At 40.2% G+C, this 17,602-nt stretch overlaps 1 protein-coding gene and 1 long non-coding RNA gene across 16 annotated transcripts in view; one reads left to right on the top strand and one right to left on the bottom strand.

Moving 5' to 3' along the window:
- The window catches only part of tmem255a (transmembrane protein 255A), a 50,816-nt gene that overhangs the window by 31,152 nt on the left and 2,062 nt on the right, over nt 1-17,602 (top strand). For 6 of the 15 annotated variants that reach the window (XM_069892682.1, XM_069892685.1, XM_069892683.1 and 3 more), the window contains 4 exons: nt 4,587-4,675; nt 7,254-7,413; nt 10,779-10,925; nt 11,771-12,122. In XM_069892682.1, the coding sequence (XP_069748783.1) occupies nt 4,587-4,675; nt 7,254-7,413; nt 10,779-10,925; nt 11,771-11,926 (552 nt within the window). In that variant the 3' untranslated portion in view covers nt 11,927-12,122. Of the gene's footprint in view, nt 1-4,586; nt 4,676-7,253; nt 7,414-9,760; nt 9,808-10,778; nt 10,926-11,770; nt 12,123-17,602 lie in introns of those variants that run through there. The other 9 variants (XM_069892680.1, XM_069892671.1, XM_069892675.1 and 6 more) reach the window with 9 other exon arrangements.
- On the bottom strand, nt 355-13,698 carry LOC138740277 (uncharacterized). Its single transcript, XR_011342782.1, has 3 exons — nt 13,447-13,698; nt 931-1,000; nt 355-513 (listed from the first exon to the last, which is right to left on the bottom strand). It is a non-coding gene; the product is annotated as an uncharacterized lncRNA (long non-coding RNA).

Below are 17,602 nucleotides of genomic sequence, written 5' to 3'. Positions count from 1 at the left end.
CCATTGACCAATCCCCTTCTGATCCCTACCTCAACCCTCTCACCGTCTCCAGCTCTCTCTCCTCTCCACAATCAGTCGGTGAAGATCTTGATCCAAAACATCAACAATTCCTCCTCCCGACTGACCTCCTTCAGCACAGCCAATGAACCTAGTCCATCCATAATTTAGATCAGATTAGAGTTGATCTGATTGTAGCTATCGATTATAGCTTTGCTTATCAAGAATCTAGTGACCTCAGCCTTAGAAATATTCAAAGTTTGCTTTGAGGAGGTGAGTTACAAATGGGAAAAAAAAGACAAGTTTGTCTCACCTCTCTCTTAAATGGCCAGCCCATTTGTTTATTTGGTGACCTCATCGAGACTCTCGTCGAAACATCTGCACACCCTTCCCGTTAAAACCCCTCAGGATCTTGTATGTTTTAATCATCCCATCTTTTTATTTTGAATATTTTGAGAATTTTCAATCAACATGCAGTCCAAACGAAGAATAATCAAAAAAGGAAAACATAGATATCTATAAAATATGAACAAAATAATACAAACGTCGATCCACATGTCAATATTAAAGAAAGTGAGAAAGAGTCAATGTGATTCAATTAATATAAAGAAAGAAAAATTACACTAATACTATGGAAATGCAAATCAACGTCCGTGTTGAACCAAAAGGAGAAAAAGAGAATAGAGAGATAATAAGAGGAACCTTCCAACCCCCCCCCCCCCCAAGAAACAAGAGTAAGAAAAGAGGAAGAAAAAGAAAAGATTGGCTTCACCTTGGATAAACCTCACTCCCATCAAGGGACAAATAACCTGACTTATCGCAGGTCGTCGATGCTGCGAGCACCGGGGGGAAGATGCAAGAGGGAGGAATCATTAAAGATTTACCCCGATGTACCTACGATATGAATTCCATATTCTTGAAAATTCATCCTACCTGTTTCTGAGGTTCTAGGTGATCTTCTACAGGGGGACACCATGATGCATTTCTCTCTCAGTGGCTAAACCTAGTTGCAAATCAGATTTCCAAGTAACTGCTATGCATTTCCTGCTCACTGCTAAAACGAGCTAAACAAACTTTAATTGAAACTTCGACAGCATCATTTTAAGTCTTAACGTCCAATAAATTCCCCAATAATAATAATTCAGGTCTCTGAGGGTGTCAAATTCCAGTAATTTTTTCCAGGGGATGACCCAAAGATACCTTACATTAATCGTGTTTATCATGATGTCCCCGACACAAGTCGGACTAGCAAAATGTTCATCCTCCCATCTGGAGCAGAGGCTTGAACCTGTAACTTCTGACACTGAGGCAAAACTGTTATTTGTTGAGCCACCTGTATGTGAACAAATCTTTTGTTTTTAGTTAAGTGTTTTTGCCTTTAAAGAAGGGCCACCTAAATGGGAAGAAGGTTAACCACAAGGAATTCTTTTATAATTTACATAAAAATAATTGGAATTTTAAGAAGTAAGTGAAGGTACTGCCAGCTCAGGTCGACAGGGTTGTGAATGACTGAATTTAATCAAAGAAACTAGCGCATGTAACTGAAGTCTGGTGCTCCCATTGTGGTCTCCTCTGTATTGGAGACTGTAGTGTTCACTTCATTGAACCACTCAGCTCTGTGCAAATCAATAATCGGATTCCCAGTGGAAACCCATTTCAATTCTCTGTCCCATTCCCATGGCCAACATGTCTGTCCATAGTCTCGTGCACTGCCAGACTGAGACCACCTGCAAATGGGAGGAACAACACCTTACGCTCCATCTGGGCATCTTCCATCTAGATGGCATTAACATTGACCTCGGGAGGAGTCACGTGATGGAGTAGTGGCCGGACGGTGAACTCCAGCCCTCTCCAGAAAAGTCGGGAAAAACAAAGAAAAACACAAAGTCACAGAAATAAAAGTTACAGAAAAGTGAGTATAAAGGTGGAAAGAAGATGGCGACAAAAAAAGAAAAATCAAAAGCAACGGTAAGAAGAGAGGAAGAGAAGACAAAGGAGGAAAAAGGTGAAGGCCTTACCTGTCCGAAGAGGCCCGCTGCGGAGAGAGAAACCCGCTCCCTCAGGTCGGTAAATAATGGACTACAAAAATGGCTCGCAGAGCCGAGTAAACGCGCATGCGCGATGCGAATGAAAAAAAACACACCGACAGGAGGGGGGACCAGCTGGGGAGTCGATCTCCACAGCCGGCAACGACAGCTGCAGAACACCTGCAGCAAGAAGAGACCACAGAAGACAATGGAAACAAGAAAGAAGAGGAGGAAAGGGCATCAAAGAAACAACAGATGGTCAACCCAGAGGAAGAAGAAGAGGAAGAGGAAGAGTGCAGGGAAATAGAAGAAGAAAAGAAAGGCAAGGTAAAGGATATACTTGCTCTTATTAAAGGATACATGGAGTCATTTAAAGAATGGCAAACACAGGAATTTAAGGATTTAAGAAAAAGAATAAACAACACAGAAGAGAAAATAAATAAAATGGAGATGACCTTAACAGAAATGGGAAAGAAAATGGACAAGATGGAAGAGCGGGCAGTAGCAGCAGAAATGGAGGTAGAAGACTTAAAAAAGAAATTGGAGAAATCTAATAAAAAAACTAAAGAGACACAAGAACTACTAGCTCAAAAAATAGATACAATGGAAAACCATAACAGAAGAAATAACATAAAGATAGTGGGCCTTAAGGAAGATGAAGAAGGCAAGAATATGAGGGAGTTTATAAAAGAGTGGATCCCTAAGACCCTAGGATGTCCAGAACTACAGCAAGAAATGGAAATAGAAAGGGCATATAGAGTATTGGCCTCTAAACCACAACCACAACAAAAACCAAGATCTATTGTAGTAAAATTCCTAAGATATACTACAAGAGAAAAGGTACTGGAGAAGACAATGGAAAAAGTAAGAGAGGGCAACAAACCACTGGAGTATAAAGGGCAAAAAATCTTCATTTACCCAGATATAAGTTTTGAACTCCTAAAGAAGAGAAAAGAGTTCAATACAGCAAAGGCGATTTTATGGAAGAAAGGGTATAAATTTATACTAAAGCATCCAGCGGTATTGAAAATATTTATTCCAGGACAACAAAACAGACTATTCTCGGATCCAGAAGAAGCACGAAAATTTGCAGAACAATTACAAAAATAGACTGAGGGAGGAAGACGGGTAATGAGAGTTAAAATGATCACGATTGATATGTATGTGGGTAAAGACAAAAATAGACTGAGGGATGAAGACGGGTAATGAGAGTAAAAATGATCACGATTGATACGTATGCGGGTAAAGAGGTATAAGAGTGAATAGAGACAATGTGCATACGTGAATGTATCTGTACTTAGAGGAAAATATAGATAGTATAGACAAGAATTAATAAGGGAAGGTAATGGAATAGAGAGAATAAGGAGGGAATTAAAAGAGTGACCTTTGTGACATATGAAAAGTGAAATCTTTTCTGGGGGGGCGGGGTGGGGGGAAATAGCGGTCACTGCAAAATCAGTTGACGCTTGCGAGTGGATTCGCAAATCCAAATGGAGAGGGGAGATGTGGTTGTCCGACAAGGGATAAAGGACAACTCAGGAGGGGAAGGGGAGATTGGGGATAAATAAGATAGAAATAGGAGAATAAGGAAAATGTTGGATGTTGTAGGAATGTTGTCTTATAAAGAGTTGAAAATAAGAAAACAGAAATGGAAAAGGAGGAAAGGTAATGATGGAAAAACAGAAAGAGAAGATAAACAAAATATCAAAGGGCTACGCTGAACTATATGACTTTAAATATTAATGGAATACATAACCAAATTAAAAGGAAGAAACTACTAAATTTAAATGAATAAATGTATTCCATTAGAAAAAAATAACATATAGGTTAAGAAATAATATTGAAATATTCGAACAAGTATAGGAGCCTTACATTAAATACAATAGCGAAAACCTACCGGGGACAAACATTATCTAAGTTGATGGAAGGAGAAGGAAAGAAAAGAATGGACTCAGTAGAATTTCTGGTGTATTTTTGTTGAATGACAACATTGTCTGACTGGCTTAATGCAACCTAGATTGTATACCTAAAATGGATGAGAGGGGGGGGGGTGGGGGGTGGCTTGGGAGGAGGGGGGGAGAAAAAGTCACTGTATATGTGAAAAAGAAATAGTGTATATCATGGCTAATGTGATTTATGGTGTGAAAAATAAAATATTAAAAAAAAACATTGACCTCCAGTTTCTGTTAGCACCCCCCTCCCCTATTGATCCCTATTTCCCCTTTCCTCTAGCTCCTTCTCTTTTCTCGCTGCATTCACAGAACCACCCTTCCCCTATCAAACCTTCCTCCCCTGCCCTCCTCTCCATGCCCAATTATCACTTCTGTCTGTTGGTCTGTGCTCCTTCCCCCGCCCTTTCTCCCCTCTCTCAGGCCTTTTTAATTCAGGTGTCTGCCTGGTTTTTATTCATACATGAAGACAGGCAGCCTCATGCTCAAAACGTGGGGGAAAGAACTGCTGAGTTTTCTGTGTTTTTACCTCGCGACCAAATCTTTTAGAATAAGTATGGAATTGAAGAGTTATTGCCTTGTATTGGGTGACTGGATTTATTTTTCCCAACAGGTGACCTGTCCGAGTCAGTCTCGTTCTCCCTGCATACTGAAAATAAAGAGCAATACGTGTTACTGTTGTGATCTTTATAAATGTGGCAGGTTAGTTTTCATCTGTGCACCTCGAAGTCTGCTTTAATGTTAATTAATTGTTGGCTGCTGAACATATTTTATTTGTCCAAAGCAACCATTCTCAAGCTGTTTTTGGCTATGCCCTCCTTGGGATTCTGCTCAAAGTTTATGGGCCTTCTTCCCTGTGAAGCAATTGTTTAGTTTCTAACTGACTAGAATTATGATTTCAATCTATGGCCCCCCCCCACCCCTTAAATGTGCTGTGGCCCCGGGGGGGGGGGGGCAGGGGGGCGGGGGGTCGGCGCGTTCAGCCTCTTGAGGATGGCTGGTCTAAAGTATTATCATTGCATTCTATTGATGGTTATCAAAACTCCTGCTCATTCATCAACTTTGGGCTTCGTTGTCTTCATTGATTCCTGGCCTCGGTATTAACACATCCACCCTTGGTTTCAAATCTTTCTGTTCTCCAGAGAATTGCCTCGAACATTCACTCTTTGCTCTTTTGTGATGGAAAAAATAGAATGGATTATCTGATTGTTTTGCTGAAGGAGGGATGAGACCACCACTGGAGTATTATTGAGACCAGGGGAGGCTGGATAGGCTGGGACTTTCCTCCCTGAATCGAAGGAGGCTAAGGTATAACATATAGAGGTCTATAAAATCATTCATGAGGGGCACAGAGAATGTGGATGGTCGCAGACTCTTACCCAGGTTAGGGAGGCTAAAACGAGCAGGTATAGGGTGATGATGAGAGGGGAAAGATTTAGGAGTGACATGTGGCTAATTTTTTCATCGGAGGAAGTGGTGAGTATGAGGGACAAGCTGCCAGAGGAAGTGGTAGAGGCAATTACAATTATAACAGAGGTAGCTGGACAGGTATATGGATAGGAAAGATCTAGAGGAATGTGGGCTAAATGCAGGCAAATAGGACTAGCTCAGAAAAGCATCCTGCTCAACATGGACAGGTGGCTGAAGGCCACGTTTCTGTGCTATGAAAGTACATTTGGAACTGAGCCCACAATTCAAGCTGGTGTTTTCTGCGCTACCTTAAATTGAGATGCATGGAAACAGGATAATATATGCCAGGAGGAACTGCTCCTCCACAGACAACCTCCAGTCCCAAAACAACAAATTATTATTGCCTTCTGTATGACATCACCGGCTACACCGACAGCCCAGTGGCCTGCTGATCAAAATTCATACATTGTGCTGCATCCTCAGTGGGTGAGTGATAGCAGAGAAATACACTCTCTCATTTTTCGTCCCCTCCCCACACTTTCTTACTAAAGTCTGCCAATTGGCTGTTGAGGGTGTTTTGCATGAGATGTATTACTCCCTGTCAATGGAGGGGAAAGCACCATGAGGCCCATGGTATGTTGACCTCATTCTTCTAGTAGCTTCCTTCCTCCTCCATCACCCTTCCTATATGCTCATTCTCCTGAATGGTGCATTCAGATAAATGCTAGCAATGCTTTTAATAAGTTTAAGGATCTGAATCAGAGGGGCTGCACCTGTCCATTAAAGCACATGACAATTACCCAGCAAGGCCTGGAGTGGTTCTCATTGCAGTTCCTCCCTCCAGTCACTATGTCCCAGTCAGAAATACAGAAAGCAATATTTCTTCTTGTGTTTTGGGAAAAGGAATGGCAATGTGTCAACTTTACTTTGGGGAAAGAGCCAAGTGTGGAACAAGGTGGAATGTTCTTTGTGCAGTCATGAAACAATGATAACTGTGTGAAAACAGAATTAGGAATACAATTACGGGGAAATTGCTGTAATCCCTTGAAACACTATAAATAAATACAATGGTATGTATGTCACTGTGATTTAACCATGTAAACCCAGTGACAGTCAGTAGTGCAAATGTTACCTCATTAATCTTTTATATTGTTGACAATCAATTATATTCATGCATTTTATGTTTTTAGAAGTAGAATAATGAACATTCAGCTTTATGGATATAAAATTGCCTATTTCTCCAATGCAATTTTATTAATTCCAATCATTACAATCAATATTTCAATGGAACAAATCATCTAAACCTCTGTCTGGAAACATACCCACAAATCAGGCAGAATTTAGAAGTTCAAACAAGGACAGTTAAAAGTTTCACTTTGAATTATAAAATACCTTAAATTACCTGGGATATGTTCCCTTATGAATGAATTGTGCCTGCTACATTATCTGGACAAGTATATGGTGGAAAATGGATTCTGATAGTTTAGATTTATCATTGCACTTTATAAATTGCATGGTTTTGCGCCAGTTTATTTGCAAAGGATGAACTGAGTAAGAAGGAATTATAGATGTATTCTTTTGTTAATGATTTTGAAAGTATTATGCATTCATGTACAAAACAAATGGAATAATTAATATCCTTTTTTTTCGCTTTTGGTCATGGCCAGTGTGTCAGCTGAACCTGAAATTCCCACTCCTAGGATCAGCTGTTATGCTAAACCAGCTGCCTCAACTAAATGGATGAGGTGTATGCTTTGTTGTAGGATGGGACATTAGATTTGGAAAGGGTTGCCTTCCCCAATTTGGAATAGTGGACTACCAGTAGATCAAAGACAGAAAGATTTTCTCATTCTTTTATTCTTCAATGCAGTCGAGACACTTTGGGTGGTTATTATGAATACAACGATGTGGGAAGTTGCCAAGAGGTAATCCACCTGTACCATTTGCTGTGGTCATCAACGATCCTCAACATAGTGGGTTTGTTCCTTGGAATCATCACAGCAGCTGTCCTCGGATCCTTCAAAGACATGGTATTACACTTTCCCTCTTTTCCAAATAATGTCACTTACCTGTTGTTCCTTTTCTGTGTGCCAGGTGGAAGTAACTTATTCCTTTGATGTTTTTATTCTGTTTCATAGGGCACAGAACATTACAGTACAGAACAGGCCTTTTGGCCCACAATGTAGTGCCAACCTATATATTCCTACTAAAAAAATACTAAACCTTTCCTACTTTGTAAGCCTCTATTTTTCTTCCATCCATGTACCTGTCTAAGAGTCTCTTAAATGCCCTAATGTTTCAAGCCTCCACCACCATCCCTGGCAAGGCATTCCAGGCACCCAGAACTCTCTGTGTAACAAAAATTACCCCTGATGTCTCCCCTAAACCTCTCTCCTTTCACTTTGTACAGACATTCTCTGGTGATTACTACTCCTGCCCTGGGAAAAAGACACTGGCTGTCCACCTTATCTATGCCTCTCAGAATCTTGTAGACCTCAATTAAGTCACCTCTCATCTTTCTTCACTCCTAAGAGAAAAGTCCCAGCTCTGGTAACCTTGTCTCATAAGACTTAGAGCTAGGACTTCAAGATGCTCAGATTTTTTTTAAATTCCCTTATTCAGCTGAGGTGCTCATGCAAGGAAGAAAAAATAGTTATAAAGGAATAAAATTGGCATGGGCTACTTTGAATTCTGAAATGTATCTGACCTGATTAAAGAATCCATATAAGATTGTAATTTAATTTATGACTCTAAAAGCTTGTCATTTCTTGGTACAACCAAAACTGTGGTGCATTGAGTAATAGTCAAATTTAATTAACGTTCATTTAAAAGTATTGATTGTGAAGAAGTTATACGAAAATCCCCCTCTATTTCCAGGACCAGGGAGGATTACCCGCATTAGGACAGTCCTTTCCCTCAGTCAGTATGGAGTACAAGGTGCTGGGTTTACAATTTACATCGTCACTTTGATTTTATTCATGATGTACAATTCAAAATATATGTTTCAAATAGGCTCCTGTCCTCCAACGGTTGCAAAATTTAATGTACATTTCCAATGTAATTTTACACTTCAGTTTTTATTCTTCTTGGCAGACTGCACATTCTTTAGGAACACAGGGTTAGTGTGGAAAGTTGCCACAGTCCAAATTATCAACCACTCAATAACCACAGCACCAACAATGCATAGTTTACATACCTTTCTTAGCATTGCAAACGACCTGAGGTTTCACCAAAGTACTGTCAAATAATTTTTTTTTCATTGTTATGGACACAAGTAGTAAGCCCATATTTATTGCTCATTCCTAATTGCTGGGGAGAATGTGGTGGTGAGCTGGAATTGCTACTACTTGTGCAATTAAGGAATCTCCACAATGTGGTAGGTGAGATGTTCCATGATTTAGAATCACCAAGAAGGAAAGATTCAAGGACTTGAGAAGTAGAATTAGCTCCTGGGGGCTATTCTTCTATTCATTAAGATCATTGCCAATCCTGTGCTTCATTTTCCAATTGCTAGATCCTCTGATGTTCTCTCTTTTCAAAATACTATCAGTTGCGGACCTTGGCAGAGCCAAAGACTAAGCAGTCTTTGAGGTGGAGACATGCCGAGGAATGGAAAGTGATTGGCATGACCATGTTGCTGCCATCTTGTCCTTCTTGATGGTAGAGGTGACAGATGCGGTCAAAGATCACTTGGTTTGTTTGGTGTAATGCACTTTGCAAATGGTACACAGTGCAGGGGTTGTGGAGGATGGATGATTGCATGCCAAGCAAGCAGGCTCCTTCACAACCGAGCCAAGTGAGGATGGATCTATTGTAACACTCAACCAAAAGTCAAGACTAAGGATATGTTGTCTTGCATAGATAGCACGGAAAACAATTTTTTTGTGATATATCACTATATCAGTACATGCGAGTGTAAACAATTTATTTTAAAATCAATCAAAGAGATTTCAAGGAATATTGCAATGGAGGAAATAGGTGGATGGGAAGAGAAAAACACAAAAACTGCAGTTGCTGGAATAGTGAGTGAACCAAGGCAAGTTGGAGGGACTCACTCAGCAGGTCAGGGAGAAAGGGTCAGTCAATGTCTGGGTCAGGACTCTTTGATGGGAAGGGGAGATATCATTTAGAAAGAGGGGTAAATAAAAGAGTAGGGGCCAAGAGGTGATTGGGTACTGACCAAAAGAAGGTGGGAGAGGTGCAAGGACAGATAGGGGTTGCAGATTGGCGATCACCAGCACAGTCTGTGGGTTCAAGATGCAACTTGTGGTTGCCGGCCATTTTAATTCCACTCACCATCCCCACAGACGTGTGTGTCCTTATTGCCATAGTGAAGCTAAACATAAACCTGAGGAACAATATGTCATTTTCCTGCAGGACAGCCAGAAATCCAACCGCATGAACAATGAATTTTCCATTTTCAGGTAACCTCCATCTCTTTACAGTTCCACCACGTACCTCTTTCCTCTCCCCTTTCTCTCTCAACTTCCCCTGCTGTCCTTCCTTCCCTGTCGCTCCATTACTCCCACAGCAAAGTTTAGAAGAGCTAGTCAAATCATAAGTTAAAGACTTATTTAATTGAGAATGTTAAAGGAATGTTGAGTAAGTTGAGGATAAGGGATCAGGAGATTCTGAAGATAAGTTCAGTAACACTGGCTTAATAACTACATTTAAATCTTGCTGATTTAATTAAGTGTGGGTTAAATACAAAACACCAAATGTGCTGGAGAAACTCAGCAGGTCCCTGACGTTAGGGCAAGGCCGAAACACTGATTATCCTTCACTCCCGATGGATGCTGTGTGACCTGCTGAGTTTCTCCAGCACGTCCTTATTTAACTTCGTGCGTGGAGATATCCCAAGGAAGCCACTTGATTAACAGAAGGGAATTAATTTTTTTTTGTGTAAATTGTTTAAAACTAATACTAATGCAAATGTGTACTTTTTATTAACAACTAAAATACTCTGTCTTACTCCCATCCCCTGAAAACTCTAGGAACTTGCAGTTTTCTCTGGTTAATGTTCTGTTCCCTTGGTTCATTGGGGCTTCCAGATACAAGAAAAGAAAGTGCTTGAAATGCTCAGCAATTCAGGACTGAACAAAGCGTCTTCAATCCAAAATGTCTTGCTGAGAGTTTCCAGCTTGTTCTGGTATTTTAGTTGAAGGTTTCCAACATCTGCACTTTTTATTTTGTATCTTTTGGCTCTAAGACATATTGCCAAGTTACATAACTGAAATATTTGCAATATTTTTAATATAAAATGTCTTTATTTAAAAAAAAGAAGCCTTTCTTTTCATCAATATTGGATTATGAATTCCTATCGAAGGTAAAATTAAAATTTGCAGTAGTTTAGAGGATTCAAAAGTGACAAGTTTGTTTTCTCCTGTCACCCCAGCAGACGCCAACTGTTCCTCGAATTTCCTGTCCTCCTGATCCTCCACCTCCACCAATAATGTATGATCCTGGACAGCAGGTATTGGCCTACACAAACTTCTATCCTGGGCCACCACATCTGCCACCTTACAGCCCGTATGATATACAGGTACTTACCCGTCAAAGGACTTGGGGTGCTTCGTTAGTTCACCAATCGCGCAATACACCATCTCAAGCAATCGAAAAATCACTCATCCAGCTTCTACCAATCCCCATAGATGCCGGGGTCCAGGGGTTTTACTTTACTCAATGTTATCAACAGGAATGCGTGTTTTTAGAGCCAAATGATCTAAACATTTACTTATGCAGTTTAAAATTTACTTATGATCTCAATAACCAAATTCTTCTCTCGATTTGTTTCCATAATATATGGGTTGTGACTGAATGCTTTCAGGCAGTGGTACTCAACCTTTTTGTTTCCACTCACATCCCACTTTAAGTAATCCCTAGGCCATCGGTGCTCAGTGATTAGTAAAGGATGGCTTAAGGTGGGATGTGAGTGGGAAGGGAAGGTTGAGAATCACTGCTCTAGACCAAGTTGTTACTGAAATATTTTGCTTGAGAAAAATGATCATTGGTCCATTTCCTTTGGAGTTAATGAAACTGTGCACATGACGAGTCAATAGGAATGATTAAAACAGTGTTTTTAAACTTTTACTTTCATCCACATATCATCTTAAGCATCCCTTACTAATCACAGAGAACTTTTGGCATGGGGATTACTTAAAGTGGGAGTGGGAAGAAAAAGGTTGAGAACCACTGGTTTAAGGGATATTTTAATTAAGGTGGTTTAATGAAGTATAAATGAAAGCTACTGTTATAATGCCCATGTGGTGGCAGAATTGTAATAACTGAAATATCAAATGATTTGTATTTGATGATAAATATCGGAAAGATAGGCCGCATTATGTATTTGATGTATTTAATATCTACTCTTTTCTTTCTCTGTAACAGCATCCCCCCCGTATGTTATCAGCTTCGACTCCATCTGATGACTCTCAATCTATTTCACAGTCAGCTTCAAGTTTTATGTGGCCACCAAATACTCCACCTCGTTACTCCCCAGCCTACTATCCGCCTGATGAAAAGCCGCCCCCATACACGCCATAGTTCTCTCCTTTTATGATTCAGCACAGACTTGGTCAAATTGAAAACCTGTATGACAAGAGGAGTAGCCACACGGGTCACTTTGTGACCTCCATGTACTTCCTCACACCACCCGCTCTTGCTACAATCTGTTATAAGAGAGGAACTTACCTGTACACAAAAAAAAATCAGCCTATCATCCTGCACCCTATTGTTAAGGGTATGTTAATCTTCATTTGTTGAAAAACAGTTCACTTATTACTCAAGGTTAGAGTGAATTTAAAAAAAAAGAAATATTTTGGAAACTTAAAATCCATTGGAGATGCCACTTAAATGAATGAGGAAACAGACTCAAGTCCTATTTTCATAAGTTGCTAATTTGTCAATTGAGACACACAAATGTATACTTTATAGTTGATAATATATTCTTAATTTTATGATATTCCCTTGCCTTTTGACCTAATCAGAGATAAATATTTCATTGCTGATGTTATCAAGTCGATCTGTGTTAACAGAGGCTTATTTTCGTTCCAAGAATTGGTGATGCTTCACCAGCGTGCTAGAATATTATTCCAGTATCCTTGTTTCTTGCTTTTGTGTTGGATTAGATGTGATCTCTCTCTCTCACTACCCCCCCCCCCCACCCCGCCCCCCCAACCATTTCAGTTAGTCTGAGCACCCATGCATCAAGTGGAGAAAAAAAATCACCAAAGTTTCCAATTCACTTTCCTATTACTGAATTCCGGGTGAGAGGGTAGCAAATTAAAATAAGATAAGGCTCAGCTTTTTCATGCGTCAGTATTCACAAAGTAATGGTCCTAGTGACCAATGTGTTTTCAGAAAAGAACACACACGATGCTGGTTAGTGGAGGAATTTCATTGTGATTCTGAAACACATGAACCATCTTCTTCGAAGCAAGGAGAGAGATTTTTTTTTTTGCAGCCTATGTAATTAATAGCTAATCCTTTTAATATGTCACATGTGGCATCTTTGGCAAAAAAAAATCCATTTTATTCCATTACCATAAATATTGCAGGCAGTTTTATGCCATGTCACATAAGGCAGATGGCTACATACCTGCTCAAAGAGTGGGGTTTATGTAGGGTACTGACGGAGGAAAGAAAGAGGAAGGGGCGGAGAGACTAAGCTTAGGTCTTTGGCAGCTGAAAAGAATGGTAGAGCTGAGCAGATGGCCAAGACTGGAGGAATCAGAAGGTCCTGAGGCTGGAGGAGGTTAGGGGTTTGTGGAGGTTAGTCTAAAATGAAAGAAGAGTGTTTCAAAAGTGAGATGCTCCTTAACCAACAGCAAGGACAGGGGTGAGATGCAAAGGCAACATGATGGGAATTGGGACACTGCTTACAGACACCACTTCCAGAAAGGGGTCAGGCATCTTTCTGGTGTTCCCAGATTGTATGAACCTTCCATATGGCAAAACCTGAGAATAAGCAAGACAATGTTACCTTTCACGACAGCAGTACATTATATAGTACGAGACCCTGCCCCTGCCGACCTTGTGAGATGATATCCCAAAAAAAATCTTACTTGGGCCCAGAAGATTCCGAGAAGCGCCTCGATTAACTGAAACTGCTGGAGGGATTCAGTCGGACAAGCAGCAACTGCTGTAAGAGTTCCCTGTATTATTGTGGTTATTTGGAGAATATCATGAGGCATCTTCTTTCTGTGGGGATTTTGATGGCAGTGGGGAAACAAGGTAAACACGTTATACTTTTTAAAAACATTTAAATCATGTCATTAAATCGTATCTGTACAGTGTTTGACTTCAGTAACCATCATTTTCTGTGCACTCCATGGCCTCTGGTGCGATGCAATTGGATTGGTTAGCAAGGTCTGTCACAGAAGTCAGTAAATCTGAACTGTCGGATGAAGTTTACTGACTCCTAGGAGTGGGTGATGAGACCAGAAAACCCTGAACCAGGAGAGGGTGGGGCCATCCTGAACCAGTATCCCTGCTGTACATCTCTAGAATCAAAGCAACATCAGAATTCTCACATTACCCCAATTTTACATGGAAATTCTGCTTTGAAGTTCCCCTCTGGGGAAATCAGTGAATTGGCTTCAGGAATTAAAAATTTACCTTTTCATAAAATACCCTGTCTAATCATCGATTTCCAATTCATAATTCCAATGGTTCTCTGTAGCAGCAGTAAGAAGATGACTCAGTGAAGGGACACTACAATACAGTGCAATCTGCTCTCAACCAGGAAGCATCCAATATTTCATCCCAAGATAAGTCCTGCAGCAGAAGAGACGCAGCACAGGAGCATTTACTCTGCATCCATTTACACTGTTCCTCACATAATCCATTTTATTCTCCCACATTCGATTCTTCACCCCCACCATCAGTCTCTGATCAATGAAGCAGTGGAGACTGCCTCATGGAATGTATTTAAGACACAGATAGACAGACGGTTGAATGGTAGGGGAATTATGGGGAAAAGGCGAGTAAGTGGAGCCGTCCACTGCCAGATCAACCATGATTTTATTGAATGGCAGCGCAGGCATGACAGGCCTGATGGCCAAATCCTGCTCCTATATCTTATGTTCTTGAATTCTACCACTCATCTGCATGCTAAGGGCATTTTACAGAGGCTAATAAACCTATTAACCTTTCAGTTTGGGGACGAGGCAGGAAATCAGAGTACCCGGAATTTTACACATTTTATAAAATAATGCAAAACTAATTACATAGTGCTGGAGTTTAATGAGATTGAAGGGAAAGACAAAATTAATTGCAACCCTGAGAGATAAATTTTCATTCTGCATTAATCATTTGGCTGATAATATTATATCAAGTTGCAATGCTCTATGGTGACAATAGTCAATATCACCTTCTTTAACCCAAACACAATACTTAAAAAGAAAGTAAACGGGACTTCTAAAATAACAGAAAATGTTGAAAGCACGTCAAGAGCATCTATCAAGTTAACTTTTCTGGGGGGGTGACTTTTCATCAGAATTGGGGAAACAAACTAAGATGAAGAGAAAGGGGAAGAGAGAACAAAGGGGGAGATATGTCATAAAGTGGGATGCAAGAGAAATTGAAAGATAAAAATGGCAATATTGCAAGAGAAGGTGGGAAAGGGACACAAAACAAAAGGCCATCCTAAATCTGGTGTAAACGAGAGGCAGGCTCAGTATGTGAAATTGCAAAAGGGAAATCTTGACCACTCATCTCCCTCCACTGACAACCTCCAACAATTTTTTTTTTGCTTCTGAAAATACTGTGGATGTTGGAAATATCAAACCAAACAGAAAATGCCACCCTGCGATTTCATCAGGGCTGATTTATTGTTCTTTTTAACCCCATCTCTCAACTTCTCATTGTGGCAGTCCCACCTGCTTCAAAAAGACATCAATCATCGTCCCGGTACCCAAGGAGAGTAGTGTGAGCTGCCTCAACGACTACCACCCAGTAGCCCTAACTTCCACTGGTGTGAAATGCTTCGAGAGGCTGGTCAAGGCCAGAATTAACACATTCCCAAGATCTGGACCCACTGCAATTCACCTATCGTCACAACTGCTCCACGGCAGACACAATATCTCCACACAGCTCTGGATCACCTCAAAAACAACTCGTACATAACGCCGCTCTACATAGACTAAAGCTCGGCCTTCAATACCATTATTCCCTCAGTGCTGGTCAAGAAGCTGCAAATTCTAGCCCTCTCTGCACCTGGGATCCTTGACTTTCTCATTGGAAGACCAGTCAGTACAAATTGGAAACGTCTCCTCCTCACTGATCATCAACACAAGCGCACCCGAAGGAAGCATGCTTAACCCACTGCTCAACTCATTATACACCCACGACTGGGTGGCCAGGCACAATTCCAATGCTCTCTACAAGTTTGCCGAGGACACCACGGTTGTAAGAAGAATCACAAACGGCAATGAGGAAGCGACAGGAGGGAACTCAAAGAAAAAGGGAGAAAAGCCGATTATTTTTAGATTAGTAGTCTGCTTTATCCATTATTGTACTGAACATCCAAACTCCTTTCCTCAGATCTAAAAATTAATACCAACTTGTAAGAGAGCAGGTATTATTGTGTGGATCAGACCATCAGATATAACTGCACCTTAATTTATGGTGTTTAAAATAAAGCTGTATAATCAAATGTGTACAAATATTGTAAGTAAATACATATTTAGTGCAAAATTATGTAGAAATCACAAATGGGGTTGGGAAGGAAGCAAACGTTTAGTAGTCTGTTGGACTTTCCCTGTCGTCTCCAGCTGCACAACAGTGATCTCTGGACTGCTTGTTTCAGTAATACAAAATAATGTATAATTTATGCACAGTTGTGGATGGGATTCAAGTGGTCATCCTGCGATGCTCAATAACTAAATATTTGAAAACCATTCTCCAGCAATATTACTCGCTACTAATTTTTTCGTTACATTTCAAAGATCTTAACTCAAATCGTAATATCATTGCAATTAACTAGCCTTGTTCACCACCCCCAATCTGCTCAGTTAGCTACTCCATTCACTGTCTGATTGCAAAGGGCAGGGGACAAAAAAAGCAATCAAAAATAAATTATTGAAAAGTTTAAAATTGGGAGAGAAAATTTGGAGGTGGCAGATGCAGGTTTGATTTGATGTTGAAGAGAAGATTAAATAGGTATATGGATGGAAGGGGCATGGAGGGCTATAGACATTCGATGGGAATAATTAATTCAACATGGACTAGAAGTGCTAAACTGTTCCATGATTCTAAAAGGTAAATACAATTCTTTTGAACAGTGCCTGATCTCTAAGCACAGAATATTTATTTCATTGCACAAAACTGTTGTTGGTAGTGGAGATGACACCATGAAAACTATGCTAAGGGACACATCCATACATGCAATGCCAATGAAGCACAAGTAGAAATTATACAGATGATGTCAATTGCTGGGGAATATTCAATTGGAGCTTTCCATGAAATGGTAATATCCACAAAGAGTAAGTGTCACTTTGGAAGCAGATCTTAACAGTTGAAGAGTTTAAACAGGTAATTAATTTAATGCAACTTAATAGGGAATCATTTGGAGCTTAACTAATTCGAGTCAGAAGCTTCAACGTATTTATTAAAATCAATAATAAATATTTTAAAAAGAAGCTTCCAAGTATTTCACAGTAAAGCCACCAGTTAACTAAATAAAATCTCCTTAGTGATGTTTTGGCTGTGCATCACCAGGAGCAAGAAATCCAAAGACAACTCACAATAGATAAGATTGTGAGCATCAAGGAAGATGTTTACACTCTTTTGACACCCCATGTGCAGGGAAGTTGTTTCCCTGACTGGACTAGGGCCATAAATTTGGGTATAGGGTTGGCTACCACAGGATGAGATAAGTTTCTTAATTCTGAACCTTTGGAATTTTCTAATTCAGAGAGCTGCAGAACCTCAAACATTTTGCTCATTCAAAACATAGACTACTAGGTTTCTGGACACTCAGGATATCAAGGATTATGGGGATAGTACTGTAAAATGCCACTGAGGTAAATCAGTCATGGCCTTAATAAACAGTGGATACGGATTGCCTTCTGCTTCTTTTTCTAGGCATGTACAGTATGGGGAGCCAGGTTCTCAACTCCAAGACATCTGGTGTCAGGCAAATGGAAGATTGGACCTAACAACTCAGGGCCACATTGTTGGGTCTGTTGGTATTTTTACAGTGCCTTGAGACGCCTGCTG

This window comes from Narcine bancroftii, chromosome 8 (genome assembly GCF_036971445.1).
Source record: "Narcine bancroftii isolate sNarBan1 chromosome 8, sNarBan1.hap1, whole genome shotgun sequence".
NCBI lineage: Eukaryota > Metazoa > Chordata > Chondrichthyes > Torpediniformes > Narcinidae > Narcine > Narcine bancroftii.
Note: the sequence above shows the minus strand (reverse complement) of the source record. Positions and strands in the feature narration are given on the sequence as shown.